At 40.9% G+C, this 27,370-nt stretch overlaps 7 protein-coding genes across 7 annotated transcripts; 6 read left to right on the forward strand and 1 right to left on the reverse strand.

Moving 5' to 3' along the window:
- Positions 1-5,210: 5,210 nt before the first annotated feature.
- On the forward strand, positions 5,211-5,505 carry N7481_004895 (uncharacterized protein; the record flags this gene model as incomplete). Its single annotated transcript, XM_057264114.1, has 2 exons — positions 5,211-5,277; positions 5,303-5,505. 2 exons carry the CDS (start codon positions 5,211-5,213, stop codon positions 5,503-5,505), a joined length of 270 nt encoding a protein of 89 aa, XP_057125775.1.
- A 90-nt stretch (positions 5,506-5,595) lies between these two features.
- N7481_004896 (uncharacterized protein) lies at positions 5,596-5,895 on the forward strand (the record flags this gene model as incomplete). Its single annotated transcript, XM_057264115.1, has 2 exons — positions 5,596-5,612; positions 5,676-5,895. The coding sequence occupies 2 exons, from the start codon at positions 5,596-5,598 to the stop codon at positions 5,893-5,895; spliced, it is 237 nt and encodes a 78-aa protein (XP_057125776.1).
- A 168-nt stretch (positions 5,896-6,063) lies between these two features.
- On the forward strand, positions 6,064-6,570 carry N7481_004897 (uncharacterized protein; the record flags this gene model as incomplete). The annotated part of the gene is made up of 2 exons (XM_057264116.1): positions 6,064-6,260; positions 6,363-6,570. 2 exons carry the CDS (start codon positions 6,064-6,066, stop codon positions 6,568-6,570), a joined length of 405 nt encoding a protein of 134 aa, XP_057125777.1.
- Positions 6,571-8,674: 2,104 nt separating this feature from the next.
- N7481_004898 (uncharacterized protein) lies at positions 8,675-9,416 on the forward strand (the record flags this gene model as incomplete). Its single annotated transcript, XM_057264117.1, has 2 exons — positions 8,675-9,316; positions 9,396-9,416. 2 exons carry the CDS (start codon positions 8,675-8,677, stop codon positions 9,414-9,416), a joined length of 663 nt encoding a protein of 220 aa, XP_057125778.1.
- Positions 9,417-16,158: 6,742 nt separating this feature from the next.
- N7481_004899 (uncharacterized protein) lies at positions 16,159-16,461 on the reverse strand (the record flags this gene model as incomplete). Its single annotated transcript, XM_057264118.1, has 1 exon — positions 16,159-16,461. One exon carries the CDS (start codon positions 16,459-16,461, stop codon positions 16,159-16,161), a length of 303 nt encoding a protein of 100 aa, XP_057125779.1.
- A 7,882-nt stretch (positions 16,462-24,343) lies between these two features.
- N7481_004900 (uncharacterized protein) lies at positions 24,344-24,795 on the forward strand (the record flags this gene model as incomplete). The annotated part of the gene is made up of 3 exons (XM_057264119.1): positions 24,344-24,414; positions 24,469-24,699; positions 24,750-24,795. 3 exons carry the CDS (start codon positions 24,344-24,346, stop codon positions 24,793-24,795), a joined length of 348 nt encoding a protein of 115 aa, XP_057125780.1.
- Positions 24,796-25,208: 413 nt separating this feature from the next.
- On the forward strand, positions 25,209-26,919 carry N7481_004901 (uncharacterized protein; the record flags this gene model as incomplete). Its single annotated transcript, XM_057264120.1, has 8 exons — positions 25,209-25,241; positions 25,314-25,372; positions 25,439-25,525; positions 25,574-25,684; positions 25,730-25,866; positions 26,014-26,335; positions 26,367-26,451; positions 26,506-26,919. The coding sequence occupies 8 exons, from the start codon at positions 25,209-25,211 to the stop codon at positions 26,917-26,919; spliced, it is 1,248 nt and encodes a 415-aa protein (XP_057125781.1).
- Between the last annotated feature and the right edge of the window lie 451 nt (positions 26,920-27,370).

Raw genomic sequence — 27,370 nt, forward strand, 5'->3', positions numbered from 1 at the left:
GTAAATATCATGATGGTGGACAAAGGCGTTATGGGTCTGTTTTATTCCCTCATCAGCATAGCGAAAAAGATCTTCAGAACAATTTTCGCAATTGAGTCTTTCAGCACAAGGTGATTATTCAAACAGGATCGCGCTGGGTCAGTATTTATCGTTGGCGAAATGCTTAAGCGACGGGTGGAAGGCTGACGGATCAACTCGATTGATGTGGCTGTAAAAAGCAGGAACAAAGCCTCGGTCGCACACGCCAAAATCACGGAGATTGTGATGAGCATTCAATTTACAGCGGAAACAATTTACATCTTAGCCTTTTCTCGTGTATCCAGGGTCGCCGTTGTCGTGGAACTGGCAGGTTAGTGTCATCCTTGGACGGAATAATTAAATTTACAAGCTCATGACACGTGGCTTCCTGAATAGCTGGATTTCATAGATTGTTGAAGCTTTTGAGCGACTGAGCTCACGTTTGATGTTAATATCAGAGAGATTTAGCTCTAAAGAGCAAGCACTTTGCAAAGGCATGGCCGGTTCTTGAGCTACATTGAGCGTAACGCGACTGAGGAGCGAGGCGGAAAGGCTTGCTTTCTAGATTTATGTAAGCTAAGTATTGTAGTGGGGATACAGCGACGACCAGGTAATCAAGGCCTTAGCAACAAGGCGTTCATTTTCGAGGACACAACTAGCATTCGCGGATAGCATCAGCATTTAGAATTTACACACTCCTTTCGTCTCGCCATTTCGTCTCTTTTCAGCGGGTCTCGCTCGCGCATGGCTGCGATATGCGATTTTTTGTATCTCAGTTAGATCGCCCTGGCCTACCACACTACACACGACACGTTCACCCTGTGGGTGTTGTTATTTTGTGCTTCTGTGATCGACCCATCTGCTCACGCAAATAGCCAGCGAGCATATGTATCCCATCTTTCAGTATGTAATTCTGACGTAAGTCATGTGCTCTGGGGATCCAGCTGACCTCGCCGTGTCAAGCCTCAACCAATGGTTCCCGTCGCAACCTAACTGCAGGGGATGAACTTATCCCTATTTTCTGAGCTTAGAAATGAAGTCTCTCCACATCTTCCTTGGCGCTCTCAACTTCATTGATCCACAGAATCTATCACTCGATAGCCACCTTTGACCCACCCAGAATGATTCAGGTAACGAAACATTGTATAATCTCGTGTGCAATAGAAATCGCTCGTGTGGAGTAATGACTTTCAATAATTCGTTGATCGCCAGGGTTATCGATCCACGCAAGTGGATCTCTTACACCTATCAAGGCATCTTAAGCTTTGAGGAATCTTGGTTTCTCCCTGCATTCTATGGTTGCACAGCTTGTACAACAGATAAGCATGCCAGTAATGATCGACCGCTACGTTACACACTATGTGCAGGATTCGGTCAGACTTGCTCCCGAACTCAGCAGCCCCTTGCTTCTATCATAATATTTATAGGTTGCCCTTTTCATCCGTAAGCAGGAATCATCTCATTCATTTTTACACCAAAATCCACCATGCGGTTCATACTTCTTCTGATTACACTCCAAGCTGGCCTTTTCATGGCCCAGCCCTCTAATTCCGGCTGTGAAGGGGGCTGTCCTAAACTATACGAATGCCAGCGGCGCAATCTTTGCAATGATCCCTACGGCTGCACTGCGGGTCAAGGAGAGCCGTATTACTCCTGTGTCAAGACGGGGATACTCTGTGAGGATCCCTATGGCTGCACCTAACAGTGAGCCAATCAAGAATTCCACGATCTGTGAGACATGACCTTCTCCGATATAGCCTGGTCAAGCGCGCGTATTAATGATAACCAGGTGTTTTTCAATCAATTCAAAGTCGATTGGCGATCCAATTAAGAAGGAACGGAGTGAATTAGGCCTCTGGGTCTACGCTGTGTCTCTCTAATGTACTATATTCAAGTTCATTCAGATCGACTCATCTCTCGTATTCCGAGTATTAGTCATCTGGGTTCGTTTTCGATTGGCTCATTTGCATTTCATTCTCTCCTCCCCTGGCTTTCGTTTGAGGGCCAATGCGTGCGACACGTCTTGCAGTTGTAAAATACTAAGGCCCCAAGCCAAAATGAATCAAACGTCTTGACGCACAGAAACTCCGGCTCCTAAAATAATGTGGAGCCAAACAGACCTTGGGGTAAAAAAGATAGCTGTTAAACTTGTTCGGAATCATCGAGAATTTCTCCGGTGCCCTAATCAAGTAGCATGTTTGATTTTATCACAGTAGCCCATTCATTTATATCACGTAGAAAGCGACGGGCGGTTCCAATCTGAATTCCTCGTCGAACGAAGAAGCCAGCGTCTGGGTCCTCAAGGATCAGTTCAAGATCGAGGTGGTTTTCCAACGTCACCTGGCAGATTTTCCGGAAATCTGCTTTGTACTCCTCGTCGGTGGCGCGTGCTTCAAGCCACTCGCAGTAGTTCCTAACTGCCGCTTCACGAGACCCAGGAATTACGAGAGGCTCGTTGGGTATATGTTTGGGTAGGAACGAGGTCACCGTGGGCGCACTTGCGGTTTGTGCTGGCAGAACATTGATGATGGTTGGGGGATATGTTGGTCCAGTCGATGTCGTGTCAGTCTTTTTCGACTTTCTTCCTATCTGGCTTTCTAGGACCAGGTCTTGACGGATATCGCTAGGGACATCGTCGTGACAATCAAGGCTCCCACCACTATCAACATGTTCAATAAGTCTTTCTAGGTGTGGAGCTCTCAGCTTGTAATGTTTCTTGTCCGTAGGGTTTTCCCAGCACCAATCAGACCTAAGCGGGCATGAACGAACATTACACCGCATACGGTCATATACAACACTCCACGTTGCAGTTTGCCCAGTTCTCTCTTCCTCAGCAGCCATGTGAGCCTCTCGCTCAGTCAACATTCTGCTTGTTGCAGACACACGGCCTCTCTTGTCGACTCTCCCTGATCCGGACGCAGAATGATCGTCATCTTCACTCCTATAATTGAAAGCAATGACTATAGTGAGCTTCTTGCCAATACGAAGCAAATTGCTCCATTTACGTAGCTGTTTCTCCACTGGTTTCCAGTCGATGTTAGTAGAATTGTAGAATTTTTCGATCTTTCTCTGGGACCGGTCGTTCGATTTCATCGTAATATCCGTGCCCTCAGATCGAACTCTCTGGTGACGTTTCTTTTTCATTTGTAGCATGCCTTCAACATCTGCTTTCAGAGTCTCCTCCCAATATTCGGCAGGGGCTACAACCAAATTTTCTTCCGTCACTCTACCTACCGCTTTGCGGTTCAGTATAACCTTCCATTCGATTGTGTAGCAGACGTATTTCGGAGGCTCCTCATCGTATTCGCCACCTACTTCCCATTTGGCAAACGGTAGGAAATTAAGTTGATCCGATTGTGGCTGATCCGTGGCACGATACGGGGCAGGGCTCGGGGAGTACAAGGTTGCGGGTGTGGTACCGAAGTGACCAGGGGTGGGGGCATATTCCCATGGGTCGATCATCCGGGATTGAGCGGCATCTTCAGCGAAAGAGCTCTGGGTCATCGCGAATATCTCTGGGGGGAGGGGTAAGCTTAAAGCTGTAAGTGGTTAGCCTGGAATGCCTGATGCCTAATAAAGACCCGAAGCCGCCACATGGCGATAAGCGATCGTGATCGCGAAACAAATCTTACTGTCAAGCCTTGCCTATCACTTTGACTCAAGATAGACACCCAGGACAGCGCCAGACCCTCTGCAGTGAAGCAACTGAGGGATGGAGGAGGGAAGTTGACAGATTTCTAACGGTCGCCTAGTTTGCTCGGTTTGCATGGATCCTTCTAGTCGTAGACCCTTGATTGTTGTACTCATACAGATGGGTACAATGCTAGGTATTTTTACGCTGTATATACAAAATTGGTAATTTACTCCAGATCCATATTGGGTTAGCATATCATGTGATTAGGGTTTGAAATAGTATCTCTATGTCTCCCAATATGGAAGGCAATAACGGCCGGCACTGTACTCCACGGTCTGCTCACACTCTCTGGTCTGCTCATACTCCACGGTCTGCTTATACTTCCGGGTCTGCTCATACTCTCTGGTCTACGCATACTCTCTGGTCTGCGCATACTCTCTGGTCTGCGTATACTCTCTGGTCTGTGCATACTCCACGGTCTGCTAATGATGAAAGACTGTATTTCTCCTTATGATTTTCTGACTGTCCCTCCTGGATTGTATTGTTTTCAAGGGTACCTACCCGATCTAAAGAACAGCGTGCCACTTGTGCTTGATTGTCTATAGTGAGCTGAGTTAAATGGATTAGGAATCCTTTCAAGCTGAAGGCTTTTGGGCCAGCTCTATAGGAACTGTGGCCGAGCTAAAAATGGCATGTGGGTCGTGTGGATCTGTGATCGCCCAGGACAGATCGCCTCTATAATGACGTAGATCCCTTTCCCTCTTTCTCTGGACGCCTTTCTTCGCGATCAGAGACCACTAGTGTGAGAGTGCTGAAGTGTTCAAAGAAATGATTTTTCTTCCTCGAGACCTATATATTAAAGAGCCTCTTGCGAAAGCGGAGGTGAGTAGGAAAAGCCTATTGGTTGTTCAACTTTGCGTTTCAAAACCGCCGACTCTGCAATCACCAGGCCTGGGGCTCGTTGCTTAGGAACTAGAACCTTCGATCCAGAAATTCTGCCCCCCCCCCCTTCTCTAGGCGCGAGCCATGCCCCACCTGGGTCTTAAATTGGTCGCTTCCCCTATCCCCCTCTTTTGTCTCTTTTGTCCCTAGCGTGCTGCCTATCTTTGGCTTTCCCTGCTCAGGTGCTGTGTACCTGGGCGTCCGGTCATTTCTGTACTTTCGCCTCCACATTCTACGCCTTTTTTCCCCCTCCCTTTTGTCTGGTCCTTATAAATTCAAGGGAAATACAATATGTCCTAAGAGGAGGCCTTTAAGCAGCAATGGGGGTATGGACCGTCTGAGCTATTGAAAGATCCAAAAGACCTATCTTTGAGTCAGAATTTATTGAGTTATCAATAATTTGCAAGGTCTGAAGAGGTAAAGTATCTGAGCTTGGATATGATTAATACTGCTGATGATCGTTAGTTCCCTACTTGGGTTCGGTATAGCCTCTTGGCCCTTTAATCTCTCCCAGAAGCCGAGAGGCACGATGTGGCCGCCAAAGCGGGTATTCTATCTTCGATGCCAAATATGCCTAGTGTTGATATGCCCGCAACGAATCCATAGTTAGGAGGAAATGACGGTGTATAGCTTGTTCCATTCCAACATCAACCTTGATCTGCTCCTTAATTTTCTTCAACAAGGTATATACTGACTGTATGTCTATAGGTCCTATAGACGCTATTTTCTGGAGTGAGTTTGCGCGCGATCTTGGTCCCTCGGCCCTACCTTCGAACCTGGAGATTAATTTGCCAAAACCACAGCCTTTGGAAACCTTGTATCTAACCCCTCAGTCTGCTCCTAGTCCAGATGTAGGAGCTGATATATTTGGCTCTGATTTCTCTCCCCTGACAAACTTCGATCCTTTCTAATTGTTAGGTGTTCTAAGACCCGCTTATTCATACCCGGACCAGTCTAATTTTAAGTATACGCTGTGACCGGCAACTGGCTTGGCCGAAAATATGGATGGTATTGGTATGTGACCACCACTGTCCGAGCCAGGGGTCTTTATTTGCCAAGATGCTGAGTAATAATATTTAAGTCTACCTGTGGTTGATGATTTGGCCGAGGAAAGTCAATGCGCTAGTCCTTCCTATTCCCTTAAAGCCTTGGAATATGCCCCTGCCCCCGGAGTCGTGCCTGTTGACTATGCTCAAAATATGATCCTCTCGTTTCCGGACTTGAGTACAAACAAACTTCGACAAGCTATGGAACTAGGTGACTGTATTTTCCCCCCAGACTTGGCCCGTTTGGAAACATAAGTCAACCATTGGTAAGCTGAACAATTATGGAGTGTTGTGGACTTTGGTGTCTTACCAGGTTCGTCTGCGAGATAAAGGATTGCGGGTATGTGTAGACATATTAAGGCAACGGGCAACCCAAACGCGCAAAATTATATGAGGATTCGACTCGCAAAAGTCTAGGTCAATATGCTCTATGAAACTATCTGTAAAGAAGAACAGGATAGGCGTCTTAATCTCGGACCAAGGAAATTCACTACCTATATTCTCAATTATATTGAGGCAGCCATTAGAAATGCTGGCGACCGATACCTTCCTGCCCCCAGAAAGTCACTTGTTTGTGACGCTATCTTTTGGTATAAGCAGGTTGGTAAAAAATGGTCTTTGTCATAAAGTCTAAGTATGACGTTGTTTGTTGACTAAGACTGTGGAAGGATAATGTACGCGCTACTATAAAGTTTAATATTTCCCTGGCTAACATTATGCAGTGAAAACGGCCATTTCACAGAGATGCAGATGAAGGCGTTGATGTTCTATGTTGCAGCAACTCGACCTGATATTATTAGCCTCTGTAGCAAATTAGAATATGCTATCAAATATTTCCTGAGATATGATCAGTTGTCAGCGCGTCCTACTTTGGTTGAGGTTCGAGAAATGATCGGGATTCACAATCCAATGACAGTGATCGTAGACTGACGGGGATGGACAGGTTGAAGATTGTGCTCTTGTCTTTGAATGTATATTCAAATCCTATGGAATGATTTTGGCATGTTTGATTTTGCTTGCTTAAATTTCTCAGTTATTAGCAATAGAATATGAATTAGCCGGCCCTTTACCTGTGTCTCGATTTTGGTGTAATATTTGAGTTGATATTCTACTGCTAAAAGTCAGACTTGTCTCGTTATTAATATGATGCAGTGCTTACGCTACGAGCCCGGTCTAAAGTAAAATGGTTTAGAGCAATAGATTATGTTACTTACTGCGGATGAAGAATGAGGAGGTCTAAGCAACTTGGTAATTTAAAGAAAGACAAATGAAGAAAAGTACAGTGAAGAACCGGGTAATGTACTGTAAGTTTTCTGGGAATTGCCTTCGCTGTGTACGTACTGCCAGGAATATAGTGGTGGACTATTGGAAGGGCCAGGACCAAAATTTTGGATATGGTTGTTCTGAACCGTGAACTACCCTTGACTCTGTGGCTTTTTAGAAGGCTGATTGGACAACTATTTGGTGGTTCTAAACCGCGAACTTGAAAGTCTTCTTGGCCCCTAAGTGGCCAGCTGTAGGATTTAGTTGTTCTGGACCTCGAACTTCAAACAGGATAGCGGGGAACTAGCGGTTCTCCGGAAGGCTGATTGGGCATAGGTATTTGGCGGTTTTGGAACTGCGACCCCTTGATCCTTCTAGCTCCTTCCGTATATGTGTATTGAAAGGCTAGAGTAAAGGAGGAATAGGCATGTAAAATAGAACCCTCTCCAACCAAAAGAAGGATACGTCGATATACGATGAATATACTTTCAGCGGTTTCGAACGGCGACCGAAGAAAGCTATTTCGAACAGCCATATGGCGAACTGCGACTGTCTCGTGCTACCTGACCCTTATTTAACGGAATAGAGCCTTGTTACTTGATTCTTCGCCATTATGCTTTCAAATAAGATTCAGAAAATGGACTGCAAGCTTATAACAGTACTTCACAGCTGTGTCTTAAGGTTGAGAAGAATCGTGGGACTCAAATGTTTAAACGCTGTTGGGCAACAAGATCCGTTTTGCTGACAAAAAATATGTTGAGTTTAGATCTAAAGCACTGGGCATAGGCATCGGAATATTGTCCCAGTCTACCAAAGGTTAGTACGAATGACGTTACCGTATAGGCTTTGTGCAAGCGCCCACAGCGCCACGGCCCCCCACGTGCATCTGTACCACACATGTTTTCAGGTTTACCTTCGTCCTTGCGCAGGGGAATGCAGTAAGCTTGAATCCGACTGGAGGGCACTAGGTGATAAAGCCGAGTCCTGTTTACAGTAATGGTCGAAAACAGATTTACCCCTACACTCTTCGACTCAAACTTCCAAGCCCTAATGTAAAACCCGCTAATCAGAATAGGGCTTAGGCGTTGATTCCTAGTTCCTAGAATAGATTTTGTAACTTACAATGACGGATTAATACTATACCAGGTGTACTATACATATAATTGCTTTACATGACTGTCTTTGCCAGATTTCCCATGAAATGACTCTTCGCTGAGTCTTCCTTAGTACCGCATACGAGACTCATAATATGGCTCCAAGACTACCTCCCTCAAAGTTGCAGCTTATCCGTGATATGATCGAGAGCCAGTCACTCACCACATCTCAAATGGCCGAAGAAGCCGAATGCAGCAAACTTACGGCAATAAATGTTCGCAAAGTCTTGCGGTAGTTCGGAAGCGTCCACGCACCCCCCGACTCGAAATGGCTGGAGACCGCCAGTAACCCATACCCCACGTAAGACCACGTCATGGAGGGTCACCGGGGTACAGTGCAATGGAACTTTACTTTATTCGGAACACGCCGCACGCATTGTGTTGAGCATAGATAAAACAGTCAGCAACATAGGCTCCTGGCAGCGTAGCTTGAAATTGATCGCATATATTTGTACTTTGCAGTCTCCAGGAGAAGGCACTCCGATAGACTAGTCTGCGGTCCCCTCCACCCCAGTTCTAACCATTCGTATTCTCCAGTTCTAAGCCGATAAAGGTTCTTTCTCTCCCGCCTGTTTGCCGCTCAAGCAAATCCCCACCCTCTCTGCAGAGTAGGCCTGATGGCTCCAGATACACAGCCCAAAGTGTGCCTAGGTGTGGCAGTCGACCACCGGATCATACGGCTTTCTAAGCCTGTACTCAACGACTTGACAGAGCCATCCAATTATGTCTCCTGTATCGAGGACCGAGGGCGGTTACTTCAACGATCGGATAGCGAGGTTCAAGTTACTACGCAGCTAGCAGGACCAGCGGTGAAGGGCGGTATAGCAGTCGCCCTGCAGCAACCCCGGCACAACCACCCATTCAAGAAGGGCCTGGATGCCGTAATCCAGGATTGCGAAACTCTTTGTGCTATTGACGACATTTTTTCTGTTGTCTCCTGTGGAACCCTTGATATTCGGACCAACATCGCCGTCGTGGACTTATTGCCCTACATGTGTGAAGATATAAAAAAGATTGATGATGCGACATTGGAGGAGTCATTCTGTGCGTCAACACATATTATTTGTGATAAGGAGCCTCATATCTTGCTTTGCGCGGGCAAGATATGGTTGCCAAGGGTGGACAAATCCAATAGACTGAAGGGGCATGGCTGGAAGTTTGAGAGCATTGGTGTTGGAAAGAAATTCGGCGAAACTTCGAAATCCCCCGTCACAGTGAGGGTCCGTCACGGAAAGAGGGGATTTGTCGACATTCGTAGGGTGAATGGCTTCCACCCAAGCTATGCGATGAACTATTACCCACATGTCAGTATTTTGAGGCAGCTTCAAATCTTGACAGGTGCTGAAGCTTGCGGGATGATGAGGGGAGACTGGCATGAGGAAGAATGGATGGGTGAAATAAGGTGCGATTGCCAAGATGAAAGTTTCACAGCATTTTCAGGTGAGATAATTTCTTTTATTCTAAGGTAACCCGACTCTACTATTATATCAATATCACTAACTAGCTTTATTTTCAAGATTTGTCACCGCCCCAATCTCCTCAATCGCAGAGTCCAGGCCAAAACTCAACCAGGCGCACTGTTGCCAAGTATTTACCCTACTACCAAGAGCTTTACTCTTGTACGCTTCTTGATCTACCAAAGTGTGTTAATCCTCTCATTTCAAACTTAGTACTGGCCAAGGAGTCCTGCAAAGCGCTCTATGAAGCCCTGCTCACCAGTGGCATGAGCAAAATGTGTAACGATGCAACCCTCGTCTTACGCCAGATGTTTCGTCTTCAGTGCAGAGGCTGGCCTAATTCTGTAGCATAGAAAAACGAGGCCGTCCTAAAAGAAGCCGCGATTGATACCTTACGATTCATTGAGTTTTCGCGCGATGCCGCAAGGCTTGGCAAGGACACACCACTCGCGGGGATCATTCAGCAAGGGGCAAGATCTCTCCAAAAGAGCGTAACGAGAGAGTGTGGCAGGCGACCCGGGTATAAGCTGGACCTGAACAAAGCTAGCGACGCATTTCTCAATATCGCTATAGATATTGAGACACTTCTCATGGATCTTCTACTAAAAAAGGAGAAAGTGCTTTATGCTTTGAGGCAGGAAGAAGTATTGTCGACTGAGATGGAGAGAATGGCCCTGACACCGGCGCTCGATAGCGCTGTGCGACCCTTATCTAGAGTAGGCCTTACCCAATTATAAGTACGCCTAAGCTGAATGAAGGGCGTAATATAGTATGTACAATCGCGGGGATATTAGTCAATCTGCAATACATATGAGTGTACAGAAAATATGTTCATATGGGCCTCCTCATGATATGGCCAAATGGATCGTGGTATAATGATTGGATAAAAAATCGAGAACTGCAAATCTCCAGCGCTTCAATTGTATCAGTAGATGAACGACAGCACATATGATGTTGACTACGTCTTACGCTGTCATCTCTCGGAGAACGTTTTAAAACGAAGAGGGGAGTTTGTCAAATAGCTCCGACAGCAGGGCCTACAAGATATCCAGCTCAAGGGGACACAAATGAATTAAAGAGTGGCATTGATTGGTTGATACAGTATTATAATAAAGTGTCGATCCAAGTGGAGCGTGGGATGATGATAAGAAAGCAAACAAAAAAATAACTCAAAGATCTCTCACAAACTGGTTGTTAAGGCTCAATTTCCTGATAGAGATTGTGGATAGTGTTCTTAGAATTTGGCAACCAAATTATTTTGCAGCTTTCTTCGCCATTTCGGCCAGCGCGTCGACCGCCTGTTTATTCTAGCATCCGGTGAGAAGAAGAAGGCAGGCTGCCGCAGCCACGACAACTACGTCGCCCTCGTAGTGGCCCGCCTTCAAGATGACCACAGTATTGAGACATGGTAGCGACAGCGGCATTCCGTCTTTGCCACTCTGCCTCCAATGAATGGGATGTCGGCCAAGTGAACAGTTGTTCGAGAAGATCGATCTCCTCTGGTACTATCGGCCGCAACGCAGTTCCAATGATACAGTCCTCGCAGTACAGTCGTCCTCTTTGTCTTCGTCTTGCCCTGTGGTGTTTGTACAGTACAGTAACGAAACTTGAAATTACTTATTTTTGATCGTATATTGCGAATAGTCAGTAGTAACTCAAGCTGACAAGTTTTGGAGCAAAGGATATGCTGTTACTGTTTCCAAGAAAATCTAGAAGCAAGGTCGGTATAGATAGATAAAAGCTCTGTCTTGATATTTGTCTTAAATCAATATCAGAGAAAAGACAGTTGTTATCTTACTTATTAAGTCATATATCAACTATAGATTTGTAATAATCGTCCTATGTCTGGGGTTGTTATGAGACAAATGTCTGATATCCTTGTCAGTCTTGAGATAGAATGTGTCTTGGGACAGATAAACATTGGAGGAAGTCTTTGATACTGCTGCTTGAATAACTGGAGTCTGCTAGAATTATATAATAAATCAACTTATGATTATTGTTAGAGAGCTTAGTAGGCTGTAATAGTACTAACCAATAGGAGATAAAAAACAAGTCTGAATTAGTGTTTTGCCTATAATACGTATTTTATAAGGGCACTAACAAATTACTAATCAACTACGGTCTTTATATGGTATTTTGTACTCTCTGCCTACCTAGTAGGCAGTATAGACCTATACTAAGCCTATTATACTGATAATTATACTTTCTTAGAATCTAATTCAGGGCGAAGCGGGCTTTACTATCTCTTATAGGGATTAGAGCTAGAATAGTCTGTAACCTGGGTCGAAGGTCAAATTAACAACTATATACTAAGCGGCAGCGCTTCGGGGGGACTATAATCCAAAATGGTCAGCAGATCCTTCCTTTCTAAGATATACCGCCTTTTCTCTAATGCGATATACCAATACTACTGAAATAATATAACCGCCTTAGCGCAGCCGATACGTTTGTATACTTTAGCGCTAAACCTTAAATTTGATTAACCTTATCTCTTAGGGCCCTTAATTAGCAAATTACGTCTAAGGATACTGTTGAAACTGATTGACGGCAGTGTATTTTCTTCTGTTTATTTTTTTATAAAAACAATACTTTAATTCATCAAATCTTAAATAACGTAAAAAAAAGGAAAAAAGAAAAAAGATATGGCTATGAGTCAAACTCAATACACTCGTCCTCAGTAATAAGATATATTGAATATAGAAGAACAGCAAAAGATGGCGATACTATAACCAAAAAAAAACGCATCGGGTATTGGTGCTAAGACTATATATAAAAGTGGCGTTTAACGTTGATATAGAACTATCTAAACAACAACTGTCTACACAGAAACTCTAACATCATATACATTTGCTAACAGTACGCCCGCCCTAAGGCCAATACCATAAATCTTTCTATATGGCCTAGACTATAGAGCCTAAAGTCATCCTGTCCTCCCTTTGTTTACTGTATACAATATAGTATATCTATCTAAAAGAGTAAGCGAAGCTTCAACATACGGAGATTATACTAGAATATCTTTTAATTTTAGAGTATATATGCTTTATAAAAAGGTCTGAAGATATGTACATTTACTGTACTGTATTGCTAAATCCTATAAGGAGTTGTTCCTTATAGATACCTTTATTCCCCGCTAGCTCTATCCAGAACAGTCGCATCTCGTACGCAGTAATAGTATCAGGATTTATATAAACTAGACACCTACTAGGAAGCTATAATCAGTCAAACCTTGACACTGGAATTCTTGTGAAAAGCTGGCCAGTATGGGAAGACGAGGACAGAAAAATCCGGAACTAGCATTAGATAAGAAGGTAAAGCAGCCTGTCGGTTAATATACTCTAAGGCTTTATAATAAGAATTATGCTTATAGGGTATTGGTAATTATTGTATATAATTAGCCCTTATCTACTCCTTACTCTACTTTGGAGAAGTAAGCTTTAGCATTATTCAATAAATTTACGACATATTATCGGTAGCAGAAGGGCTTCTATAATTATTTATATAGTTGTTAGGCATAAGAAAAAGGAGGCTGATGGCCATAAGTAATTCAAAATCAGCCTCTCTTTATTGGCAACATTACAGTAGTCCGGCCGAGTGAATATAGGCGATCAACAGCACTCTATATTTCAGTACAATACTATAAAATCCTATCTGTGAATGCTTAAAGTATACTAAGATATAGTAGAAATACCTATTCTCGGGCAATAATATTAGTGAATAAGCAGTGTAGTATTACTATAACAGCAACGAAAACCCTCGCCTATCGTATGTATTATATTGATTTAATGTTGAAAATAGTACAAGATAAAACTAAGATTTAGAAATTAAGTTTTTATATATTACTGAAAAAGTCCGGTAGGATGTATCCAGTCTCCTGGGTTTTTTTTTCTTATATATAATCATTTTATATATATGATAATTTTATATATATTGATATTTTACTTGTGTGATAGGAAATTGCCGTAATTACAGAAGCTTTCTTCGGGGCAACAAGTGCTGTTCAGAACTGTGAAAATGTGATTTCAAACCGCCAAATCTGTCCTATTGGGAGTCTTGCTGCTCTAGCAACCGGGTTTACTGGTATTCGTGCCGACTATCCAAAAAGAATATTATTATGTTTGGTTTGAGAAATCCTTGTATTCTATAGACTAATCAAAGAATGCGATGCCAGAGAAGATAGCGGGTTAGTTTGTAGGGGCAGAGAAAGGAAGGGAGATTGAGAGCGGAGATTGGTTGATGGCGGACCTTGTCTCCTATCGTTTACTCTTATCCACAGTGTCTATATCTATGTAGAGAAGACTTACCTAATCTACCTTCGACAGGAACCGGCCTGACTAATGATTATTCTTTGCTTAATCATACAGTCGAGGATGTTCTCTGGCGCTAAAAAATCGGCTCTGCTATAATAACCTGTACTAATGACCACTAACCGTGATGTGTCGCCTCAGCTGAATAATTAAACGCCTTAATCTGTATCTATGTCTGACCCTGATTTTTCCTTTACGTGGTAATTATATTTGGTAGCAAGACGATAAATATCTTCTGTATATCTGCGAAGGTGTATTTTGTATAAGAGATCCTCACTATATATATGGCATCTCTGATCCTCTAAGTACTTTTCTTAAAAGTATTACAAGGTTGATTTGTATTTACTATATTTATGTGCTTAACGATAAACAGGCAGCCAGATATCTCTATAACACTGAAAATATTATCAAGGTTTTTTAGCTTTCTAGATATAGTTTCCTGCCTTCTCCAGAAGTAATTCTTCCTTTAATATTTCAGGAGTAATAACGATTGTCTTTATTATTTGATTATCCGTTGCTGCATACTCTTCATCAGGCTTATTACTTAGAGCTGGCCGTTTACATCGTCTGTATAGTGGCCCGCCTTTAAGGTAATAACAATATTATAAGATAGAAGCAACAGCAGCATTTTATCTCTACTATTCTGCCTCTAATAAATAGGAAGTCAGCCAGGTCAATAACTTCTCTAGAAGATCTATCTGCTCTGGCAGCATACTTTCTGTTTACAATACGTTTTTTACTTCCTCATTGTCGATAGCCGTTCTAGAGAGCTGTCACTCAATATCTATATTTGCCTGTTTACGGTTAAACTCTTTTCGAACTTTCTGTCTCAGTACCCTCTCTAGCCGGCTAAAGGTATTAAGCTTTTTATGTACGAGTTTATCGCGTCGTAGTTATATCTGCTTACTCGGATTATAGGTACAGATTTTAGTTTACTTATCTAATCACCAGACTGCTTTGATATACTCTGAATGTTTACAGATCAACGCTCGTTGCTTAGGAGTTAGGTATCAAGGCCGTCTGGTGTCAATCTATCTACTTATATAGGTAATTATATATATAAGTGATTTGTTAGATTATCGGCCGTTTATTATATTTTGTATATCTGTATTAATATATCGTAGAAGGTAATGGTTAAGGAATATACGAGAATCTGAATATTTTATGATTAAATTTTGCTGAGCTTCGCTGACCGTATTACTATTGTTTAATATCTTTCTACCCCTATAGTATATACAGTATACAAATATTGACTGAAGCCAGCTATAGATCTCCCTGAGATTCTTTAGCCGAGTAGATATAGTGCTACTAAGCATAGATTGATCCTACAGAAGAACCAGGTACCTATTGACCACTTTAGTTTTATAAAAGATATAATATTCCTCTACCTTAGGTTTTAAGGGGAGTAGTATCTGCTGGCGACTGTCTTTAATAAATAGACTTTAGAGTTTTTCTATAGAGGAAAGAGCCAGGGATTCAAAAGCCTATAGCCAGAAAAGTATACTAAAGATAAAAATATAAGGGCTAAAGATAAGGGACGGATTATCAATAATTTCAGGGAACAGAAAAATATTACTTAGAAAGATTAATCAGTAGGCCCTTTAGCATCAAGGAATAGCAGGTACTTATATAGCTTCAGACCTAAAGAATTACTTTGTATACTCTGACCTAACCTCTGCCAGAAGTACGGAAGGGCTACCCTGAGAATTCTTTTGTACAGAGAACTAGAGATACTTAAATTATAAGGACAGCAGAGTACTTAGTTGATTTACCGTAAATATGCTAATTATACTGAAAAGATATATCTAGATACGCTTGTATCTGAAATTAAATTGCCTTTCCTGTATTCGGAGAATGGTCTTATTCAACTCAGTTAAGTCTTGGACGTAGACTGGTTCTTTGCCTCGCTCTTGGTTATCTAGGTCAAACTTATCAATTAATTTCCGAATCCCCTAGAATTTCTATTAGTACTCCCTGCGTTAAACAGGGACAGACAACTGACGGTATTAATCTCTTCTCTGTTCTTGGCGCTGAGCTTAATACGGGTGATTCTCTAATAGTAACCTTAAAACCCTTTCTACTCTGCTTTCAGAGCGCTTGCTTTAGTTGTACCTTTTAGGTATCTGCTATCTATACCGTACTTGAGTTTTATACAGTAGTTAAGAAATTAATAGATATCGTTGGAGGTAACTTAACGAAGAGCCTCCTCTATATCGCTCTATTTTGAATTTGTACCAGAGCTTCCAGCCTTTACTCTACAGTACCTGGTCATATTAGCAACTAGTAAGGTATAAGTCTATAAGCGTCTGCTTACTTATGCCAGCGTTACTCGATCCGAACTCAACGGACCACGGTTCGGTCAGAACATCCATAATCCAGAGGAATATTTACGATATCCTCATCCGTATTATCGTCAGGGTCGTCGCTAAAGTCAGGTAACATATCAGGACCGATACGTACCCGCACCGAGGGTCTAGGGCTATATAAAGACTCCTCGGGGCGATTAGGAAGCGGAGAGGGTTCTGGTAATGTGTAAGCTGTCAAGCTGCAGACTTGGTCGTCATCTGATTCTTTGCTATCGTAGTCTGGCCGGAAAGACGTACCGGAGGTATCGCTTTCATCGTCAATCGACTTGTCAGACATTTCCAAGCCAGACCCCGTCGAAGACAAGCTCGGTTCCGTGAGTCGATAGGGAGGCTGTATACGTCGAACGACGAGGACGATCGATTAGGACTGCGCGGGCGCGTCGTTGGATAGGCGGATAAACGTCATAAGAAAGAAACGTGAGGGATGGCGTGGTCACCTGTGTAGCAAAGGAAGATAGCGAGGACAGCGACCACGGCGAGAGCAGTTGGCGCTTTTAAAGGCCAGCGAAAGCTAGAATCGATTGCGGCCATTTTTGGCGCCGCAGAGGACAGGGGAGCGCCGCGGTGGGTTGCGGGCAGAAGACTGCCAGTCCGAAAGTGAGCAGAAGCGTATGGAATCCAGCAGATCCCGTGTGTCCAGGCACCAGGGGGGGCAGGGGAGCAAGAGCGAACGGTACGCCAAGGGGGGCGGCGTGACGCCGACCGTTACAGGGGACGGGGGAAAAGTGCGTGGCGGTGGCTAGACAGGTGCGTGTGTGAAGGGCTGGTGCCGAGACCGCCATTTTCGGCGTCAAAGGGCGCCAGATTCGGCCGTCCCAGCACAAATGGTAATTGTTATCGAGTTAAAATAAGGATTTTATCATTACTCTCTTTAGCAGTAGGATTAGTTTATTTATATTATAGAGATTGTTCAGTATCTAGATAGTTATTTTTACTCTCTGATTTAGTGTTAGTATTAATATCTATTATATTAGATATCTTTAGGGCGTTAACTAGATATATATTATTAGCCTTCTCTTCCTTATTATCTATATCTTAATCCTCAGATTCTTTAGCAGCAGTAATAGTTTCTGGCTATAAACTACTCTTCTTAGGGGATAGAGATAAGGTAGTAGCTTAAGGTTTAATCTAAGGGAGGTTAAAGCCTTTACCTCTTAGGCAGATAAAACTATCCTAGTCTAGTTAGAGACCTGTATAATCTAGTTGATCCTGTATTATTAGCAATAAGATATAGCAGTTATAGGTATTAGTTAGGTTGCTAGGTTCTATATACTTTAATTTTAGGCTTCTGCTTTCTTTTCTGAAGGTATACTGCTTAATGATATAGTTGTTAATAGAGAGTTTAATATTATTATAGGATATATTAGTATTTAGTAGCTTACTAACCTTCTTAGAGAATATACGGTTGATAATCTATTAAAAGAACTCTACTATATTTCTGCCTACTAAATTACCGTTATCCTACTTTATAAGCGTACGTTGCTGATAGTCTTTAATTATTATAGTATTCTTCTCCTTTCTTTTCTATAGCTTAACAGTATTTTCCTATTACTGCTAGAACTTTGTATAACTCTTATAATACTCTTTCTATAGTTCCTTAGAACTAATATAATTAAACAGTTTATAAATCCTATCTCTAATAACCTTATAGACTTTATTTAGCTTCCTATAATAATAGAGTACTAGGTTATATTTATCTTTCTGTTAACAGCCTTACAGAGTCTTAATTATATTATTAATTATATAAACCTTTATTCTATTAATAATCAGTCCTTCTAGAATTAGCGTCAATATTCTTACAGCTCTTATAGTAATCTGGGTAATAGGTATAAGGGTATTTATTTTAGATATAGACATAGCTACGGTATTTTATATTTAGTTCTTAAAAATAAGAGTAAAAGGAATCAGACTTCTATAAATGGTTTATAATACTGGTTAAATCTGTTAAAGGTATAGGATTAAATAAGGAAATAGTAAGCAAGGTCTTTTTTAAAGAAATAAAGGATCTATAAGTTTTAAAGGACTGTATAAATAAAGAAATAGGTTCTTTCCCCTCCTCCTTATTTGACTGTCCCTTAGTTAAATTATACGTTTTTGAATAGGTGGTTCTTTATAGTTTCTGAATAGTTTGATAGTATTGGGCGAGGGTTAAAGCAGATTTTAAAATAATAGAATAGACAAAGCAATAATAAAAGAAGGTTAGAAAGGAAAGGGGGGGTTAAAGAAGTTAAAAGTAAAAGAAAGGAAAGGGAGAAAGTTATATCTATATTGAGGGTAGCTTCCTAATTAGGTTAAAGTAAACGGCTAATAAGGCTATAAGGCTGTAAGGCTGTAAGGCACTAATTTCCTACCAGAAAATAATATTCTGTTTTAGGACAGTCTATCTTTCTATTCTTCTTAGTAATAGTCTTCTTTATTATTATAGTAGTTATATATATAATGTTTTAACCTATTCCTTATACTGCTGTTATCCTTAGCTACTACTATAACTTCTTTAACCTCTTAGACGTCTAATAAGGTTATGCTATAGTAAGGATAAGGATCCTTTATAGCCGTTTAGGTTATATCAAAAATAAAACTTCTTTAGCTAATCGCTATTAAATAACTCTGGTTAATAAGTCAGGTCCTATAGCACTGTACTATTAAGTTTACTTAGTAAATATAAACTACTCTTAACTGTATAAATATAATAAGGTCCTAGCCAACAGAATTATAGTTTTATTTTTAAACTATAGTTTATTCTATAAATAGAATTATATAGAAGAATAAGATTATTTTTTTTAAATTACTTATACTAAAGCAGATAATATTTATTAAAGAAGTATATATTTACTTCTTTCAGGCAATATATACAGAGAATTATTTCTTTGATATTCTGGTCTTGCTTTTTAAATTAGCGTACTCTTATTACTAGTAAATCCTTTTGATCTTATACTTTATACTATAGCAGTATACTCTAGGTAGTGTAATAGGGAATTCTGCTCTCAACACCGGTATCCCATAGTCAGGTGATTGGGGCCTTAGTAATAAGGCAGCTATATCGTTTCGGAAGAATAAGTAGCGTTCGTTTGATAGTATCAATAACAATATATATGTTCCCCCTTATGAATTATTCTCTCTGCGGAGTCTACTGAGGCTAAGGTTGCGGTATCGGTGTATTATATGTCTATAAAGACTCGAATGCCTTATTAGTCATATCTCTATAGCGTTACGCTCTGTCTACTACTCTCCTATACTCTGTGAGTATAGTAGTTTTGTCTTCTTATAATCGACCCGTCTGCTTAACAGACTGCTATTGAGCGTTCCTATCTTATATATAGTGTCCCCGGGAAGGCTTGATTAATAAAAAGGGTAGCTGAGAACAAGAACAATACTATTATAAGAGTAGGCACTGTATTTAACCCTGAGAGAATACGACGGTATTTGAATATATCATAAAGGGTAAAGAGCGGTTGATCCTAGGTAGGATTATCTAATCAAATGTTCGAAATATTAGCTAAAAAGGATATCAGAGTATCCCCTTCTGCTGAATATATACAGTTTCTATAATTAATACTTGCTGATTAGCATACTAGAGATACTATAATACTAGAAAGAATTCTATAAATGATACTAGATTAACTGTATAAGATAGTGATTCGCAGATATCCTAGTATTAGCTATATCTGGTATTCAGCGCTATCTAATATTCTATTATTATTTATATTGTATTATATACTAGAGAAAAGGGATAACCTCTCGTCAGAGAGTAAAGAGTCAGTTCTATCTAAGAAATTATTATTGTCATTAAGTACTAAGGCTCCTATTTTACGTTCTATTTCCCTGTCTTTATCTTTATCTTCGTTTGTTTCTGTTTCTGCTTCTGAATCATCGTATCAGACTAAGTTATTTTCTGATACTATATTACTTTGTTCTTCTTATTCTTCTGTACTATGTTTTCCTATAGGAAAATAATCTCCTGAAACTATAGCTATTAATAATAGTAGCAACGATAGTAAACTTCCTGGCGATATAGCTATACCTATTACCGCTGTAGAATAATTCACTTAGTTTTGTAAACTACTGCCTAGAGTATCCAGATCAACTATTGGGGATCTCTCTTATTCTGTAAGTCCTGTAAACCCTAAAGCCGCAAGGCTGCTTCCTTATATTCTGCTGACTATACTAATTAGAGAACCTACACTGTATACGCTCTATTATACTGTCCTACCCCTATAACCAATATATCAGATAATATACAGCGTAATACCAGCCCTAGAATCTTATAGAGCTTCTGTATTTAATAAAACTAATATATCTAAGTTTCTAAGGAAGCTAGAAGATACCTATCGCCACAGTAGTATCGTCCGACATAAGGTAATTATAGACCTCCTTCCCTAATATTATAAAAGACTGCTATATATCTAGGTTAAAAGCTATAATATATAGAAAGTAAGAGATTAGCAGACGTTCTGTAAGGACTTCCTAGACTACTATTATAACTAAGACAATAAATAATTAAAATATAATAAGCAGTATCTTAACAAGCTTATAAATAGTAACTAATCAACAAACGATAAAATCAGACGCTATCTAAGCAAATTTTATAAGGTTTCTATAGAGGTATTCCTGCTTAATCATCTAAGTAATAGAGAGCGGACAGATCTGCTAATCAAAGGTCTTCCTAAGAAATAGTAAATAAAGATTTTAAAGTATTATACCTTAAAAGCACGTTCCTACAGCAATAAGATCTCTTATAACAAGGTATATAAGTAAGTTCAGACAAACCTACATATTGAAGCCAATGTTTATCAAAAGGTTAAAAGAAAAGAAGTCAAGAATATATTATCAGACGAGAGACAGTTATCTCCAGTACCCCTATATCCTACTCCTCCTATTCCTGCCGTTTAGCTAATTCCTGTTATAATAGCTAATAATTAACAGGCCGAGAACTATATATTAAGGGTAATTAACAACATAGCTCAGAAACTAGAAGCTCTTACATTAAAATTAGATACTAGGACAGATCGCCAGAATAACCCTTATTATAAACAAAACCGAGGGGCACCGTTGAATAGTATAGGGATTAATCCTCCTAGGAACTGCTAGATATATAGAGATCTATATAACAGTACTCCTAAACAATATAACGCTATCTAGGACTTTAAGGCAAAGGGTATAATTTATTACAATAAAATAACTAGTTAGACTACTCTTAGAATAAAGGTAAATCCTGGTCCTAAGCTAAGGTTAAGAATAGGGGTCCTATAGAAAGATTTAATTTCTAAATAATATACTGTATAGGCTAATCAAAATACTTATTATTCAGAAAGTAATTATATCTAATTAATACCTTTAGTACCTATACAGTTCTTAGGTGTATTGCTTAATAGTATTCTAGGAAACAATAAGTATTACTCTACTCTAGTATAATATATCGCCGTATCTCTTCTCAGATCTTAGCCTATATAGAAAAAGCTATCAGAGGATAAGGAAGAATATAGAGAGGAATATTAGGTAGGTCTAGTTAATACTATTAGAGGTTAAGTCTAGGATAGTTATATCAGAAAAGGAAAATAGCAAACGTCTGACTATATATATACCCGAAACGCTCAGTAAGGCTGCTTTTAACTATATATTAATAATACTAATAAGGATAAGGATAAACTAATACTTATACTAAATAATACCCAGAGAACTTTTTAGGAATAAATACTGTAAGGTTTTCTGGCAGAGAATCTATCTCTAAATAATATTCTGTATTATATCAGAGGACTATAGGATCCTACTATAGCTAAGAAAAGGTCTATAATTACTAACCTAATACTGCAGAAGGTTTAGGAAACTAGCGTTACAATCTCTATTAGTAAACTGCTTAGTACTACTCCTTATATTTAAGCAGGAGTAGGAAAAGATATTAGTACTGATACTATAAGTCAGAAACTTACTAAGGTTATTAACTAAGTTCCTATTAATACTACTGTTATAGAGCTCTCTTAATACGTTGATACCTAAGTTTAAGATATCCAGAAAACAGCTCTCTCTTATTTTATATTGTTTAGACCTAATTACAGTGTTTTAAATCCTAAGGCTTTTAGTTCTTTAGTTAACTTCTAAGCTGTATAAGTTACCTATACCCCTATAAAGTTCTGCTAGGAATATACGTAAGGTTTTATATATATAATAACAGTTATTAGTAACTAGATTATCAGAGCCTTAATTAATACCAGAAGTATAGTTAATATTATCTATTATAAGGTAATTAAGTATATAAATATTCTACTAGATATAAGACTTAAGCTATATCTTTAATTTACCCCAGTAGACAGAGGTTATAGGATCAGTGTTTTAGTATATCTTAAGCACCTACTGATTACTATCAGTAGCATTATAGTGTTACGCGTTGCTAACTGGTCACAGTGAGTGGTTAGATTATCGTGCAACAACTTACCAGTTGTTCAATGTGTCTTGATTGGGTGTGATATCTACCACTCGTAATCCTCAAGTATCGACTCGCAATCGTACCGTTGCTGTGCTAAGCCTTATACAGACTCGGATCCTGTAGAGTAACTTCGAAGGATACGCCAGGTAGTGCGCCAAATAGGTCAGTCCGAAGAGCTCCCCTATTTGTAGTATGTTTGTCACAAGAGATGAAACTGAATGAAGAATAGTCCGAAGGTATACTATAGTAACTTAGATTGATTGATCGCCCAGAACTAAATACATGTGCGTAATGAGCGTCCCTTATATATCTAGTTCGTCCTATCCGGTCGTTGGGATTCCTATCCTACTGGTAGGATGGGATCCCATTGTACCGTTAGGATGTCACGTGGTAGTCGTGCGACCCTCCTGTTCCTGCGTCAGGCCTTATCGTAAGAACCCCCATGGTTCCTTGCCCGGTTGTCCAGAAAACCATGGTTCGTCCTGCGATAGTCTTGTTCTCAGGGCGTATCGTATCGTAGGTCATGGTCCGTCGTGCGGACCGTCCCGTCGTGGGTCATCCGGGCTCGTACGAAGTGCCCTGCCTCACGACCTACCTCCTTTCCCTTGTACGCTGATCCTTTGTCATAATCTTCGTGGTCTTCCCACTGCGTTCCTTAATTACTGCGTATCGTGTGGCTCCGGTGGGAATGCCATGATTCCTCGCGGTGTTCTGCACGTGACCTGCGGGCGGTCATGGTGTTTGTAGAATGGTTGGCTCTTGATGGCCCATTTGTGTTTCCGACCCCTCCTGCCGCAGGGTCCGTAACATATAGTTAATTCTTATATAATAGTAACAGATTATACCACTAATGACTTACTTCTTAGTTAACTATAGGTAAAAAATACAGGGTTATAAACTAAGGAAATAGCAGATAGCCGTATTATATATACTATTTTTAACAAAGGCCGTATACAGTAAGCTTTATTTATTATATATTGTCCTAGTAACAGTGGGTCTATCTTTAAAAACTAGCTATAGCCTTAGGATTTCTCTTCTTTAAACAACAAATAGGGTATATAGGCGTTATATTATCCCCTGTTCTAGTACCGTATACTAAGGCTTTAATCCTCTGCTATAAATTACTACCTTCTAAATTAATTATATCCTATTCTCACTATCCCCTGTATTCTAAGAAAAGTAATAATTCCTTTAAAACAAAAACCATTTGTGCTGGGGCGGCCGAAACTGGCCCCCTTCGACGCCGAAAATGGCGGTCTCGGCACCACACCCTCCACACACGCACCCGCCTGACCATGGCCACGCACTTTTCCCCGGTTCCCCTATAACGGGCGGCGTCACGCCAACCCCTCTGGCGTACCGTCCGCTCATGCCTGCCCCCCCTGGTGCCTGGGCAGCACGAGACCTACTAGATTCCATGCGCTTCTGCTCAACCTTCGGACTGCACAGTCACCCCCCCCCCCCCTTCCCCACCCGCTGCAGCGCTCCCCTGTTCTCTACGGCGCCAAAAATGGCGACAATCGATTTCAGCTTTCGCTGGCCTTTAAAAGCGCGAACTGCTCTCGCCCTGGTCGCTGTCGACCACTGTCTTCTTTTGCTACCCAGGTGACCAGGCCATCCTTTACGTTTCTCTTCTACAACCTTGATCCGCCCATCCAACGACCCGCCCTCGCATTTATAATCAATCGTCTTCTTCGTTCGGTGTAAATCACCTGTCTACCGACTTACTGATCTGAGCATGTCTTCGACGGGCTCCGACCTCGAGATGTCTGACCAGTCGATGGGCAATGAAAGCGACACCTCCGGAGCGTCTTTCCGGCCAGACTGCGACGGCGAAGAATCAGATGACGGTTAAGTTTGCAGCTTAACAGCTCAGACTTCGCCAGAACTTCCTCTGCTTTCTGATCGCCCCGAGGAGTCTTCACACGGTCCCAAACCCTCGATACGGGACCGTGTCTGCCCCGATATAATACCTGATTTCAGCGACGACCCTGACGATGATACAGATGAGGACATCGCAAATGTTCCTCTGGACTACAGGTATTCCGACCAAACTATGGTTCGTCGGGTCCAGATCAAGCAATACTGGCATAAGTAAGCAGACGCTCTTAGACTTGTATCTTGCAACCTGCTAACATAACTAGGTACTATAGAGTAAAGGCTAGAGGCTCTGATATACTTCTAAAATAGAGCAATACAGAGGAGGCTCTTTATTAAGTTACCTCTAATAATATCTATCGATTCCTCAACTACTGTATAAAACTTAAGTACAGTGTAGGTAGCAGATACCTAAAAGGTACAAATAAAGCGAGCGCCCTTAAAGCAGATTAGAAGGGTTTTTAAGATTACTATTAGAGAATCACCTACACCAAGCTTAGCCCTAAGGATAGAGAAGAAATTAATACCGTTAGTTGTCTATCCCCGTTAAACGCAGGGAGCGCTAATAGAAATTCTAGAGGATTCAGAAACTAATCGACAAGTTTAAGCTAGATAAACAAGAGCAAGGCAAAGAACTAGTCTATATCTAAGACTTAACCGAATTAAACGAGACCATTCTCCGAACATAGGAAAGGTAATTTAATTTCGGATACGAGCGTATCCAGATGTGTCTTTTCAGTATACTTGGCATATTTATGGTAAATCAACTGAGTGCTCTGCTTTCCTTATAATTAAAGTATCTTAAGTTCTCTATACAAAAGGATCCCTAGGGTAGCCCTTCTGTGCTTCTGGCCGAGGTCAGGTCAGAGTATATAAAGTGGTTCTTGGGGTCTGAAGCTATATAAGTATCTAATATTCTTTGATCCTGAAGGGCTAGATGATTGATTCTTCTTAGTAATACTTTTATATTCCCTGAAATTATTAACGATCCGTTGCTTATCTTTAGCCCCTACGTTTTTATCTTTAGGATACTTTTCTGGCTGTAAGCTTTTAAATCCCTAGCCCTTTCTACTATAGAAAAACTCTAGAGTCTATTTGTTGAAGGCGGTTGTCAGCAGATACTACTTCCCTTGAAACCTAAGGTGGAGGAATATTATATCTTTTGTAAAACTGAAGTGGTTAACGGGTACCCGGATCTTCTGTAGGACTAACCTATACTCAGTAGCACTATATCTGCTTGACTAAGGAATCTCGGGGAGATTTATAGTTGGCTTCAGTCGATGTTTGTGTACTGTATACGCTATAGAGGTAGAAAGATATTAAACAATAGTGATACGGTCAGCGAAGCTCAGCAGAATTTAATCATAAAGTACGCAGATTCTCGTACCTTCCTTAATTATTACCTTCTGCGATATGTTGATACGGATATACAAAATATGATAAACGGCCGCTAATCCAACAAATCCCTTATATACGTAATTATCTGTATAAGCAGGTGGATTAATATAAGGCGGCCTTAATACTTAACAGCTGAGCAACAAGCGTTGATCCGTGAATATCCAGAGTATATCAAAGCGGCCCGGCGATTAGATAAGCAAGCTAAAATTTACATCTATAATCCAAGTAAGCAGATACGATCGCAATATAACAAACTTACTTGTGAAAAGCTCAATACGTTTGGCCGGCTAGAGAGAGTATTAAGACAGAAAATTCGAAAGGAGTTTAACTGTAAACAGGCGAATATAGATATTAAGCGACAGCTCTCTGGAGCGGCTATCGATAATGAGGAAGCAAAAAACGTATTGCGAACAAACAGTATGCTGCCAGAGCAGATTGATCTTCTTGAGAAGTTGTTTACCTAGCCAACTTCCTATTTATTGAAGGCAGAGTGGCAGAGACAAAACGGCGCTATTGTTGCTATCTCATAATACTGCTGTCACCTTGAAGGCGGGCCGCTGCGTAGACGACGTAAACGGCCGGCTCTAAGCGACGAGTCCGATGAAGAGCAGACAGCAATGAAAGTACGAACAACAAAGACAACCTCTATCTCTCCCTAAATGTCGAAGGAAGAATTACTTCTGGAGAAGGCGGGAAATTATATCCGGAAGGCCAAAAAACCTCGAAGATGCTTTTAATGTTACGGCGATACTCTGCTACCTATTTATCGTCGAACACATAAATATGGCGAATACAAATCAACTTTACGACACTTTCGAGAAAAGCACTTGGAGGATCGGAGATGTCATATGTGTAGCGAGGATCTTTTACATGAAATGCATCTTCGTAGGCATGCAGAAGATGTTCATCGTCTTGCTACCGAACGCAATTACTACGCAAAAGAAGAATCAGGATCGGACATTGATACGGACTGACTGGGAAATTCAATATATTCAGCTCAGGCGACACATCAGTCTTAGCGGACATGAATGCGGGTGATTTTGATAGCAGAGTCGGTTCTTTGGGCGTCAGGATTCTTTCACCTTCCACTGTAAATCCTAGCAAAGTAGCGACGCAGATGAAGGGCTGGCTGTTTTGGGGTGGGAGGGTAATTCGATGTTATTTTCATAGCATGTATCGTTAGATTTCTGCAACAGGCTAAGAAAGCACTTATTTCAATGGAATCCGGTATATGACTATTGAATTCGCGCTTTCCTCGGCTACTCTTTCTTTTATGATCCTGCTGCGGCCGGACTTGTCCCGAGGCGTGAGATTTCTTATTGGTATTATCCGGTGGATCAAACCCCCAAAAGTCTGCAAAGCTGTGGGACTAGCCTCATCAAGAGACAGCTTCGTGGATATCCCGTCGCTGAGATACTGCATTTCGCGGGTACAGTGGATTTCGAAAACAAATTACCCCCCAGACACTCACGCTTTGTTTCTCGGTCCG

Source organism: Penicillium waksmanii (genome assembly GCF_028829765.1).
Source record: "Penicillium waksmanii strain IBT 27052 chromosome Unknown utg000004l:1.0-5674109.0:1.0-5678898.0, whole genome shotgun sequence".
Lineage (NCBI taxonomy): Eukaryota > Fungi > Ascomycota > Eurotiomycetes > Eurotiales > Aspergillaceae > Penicillium > Penicillium waksmanii.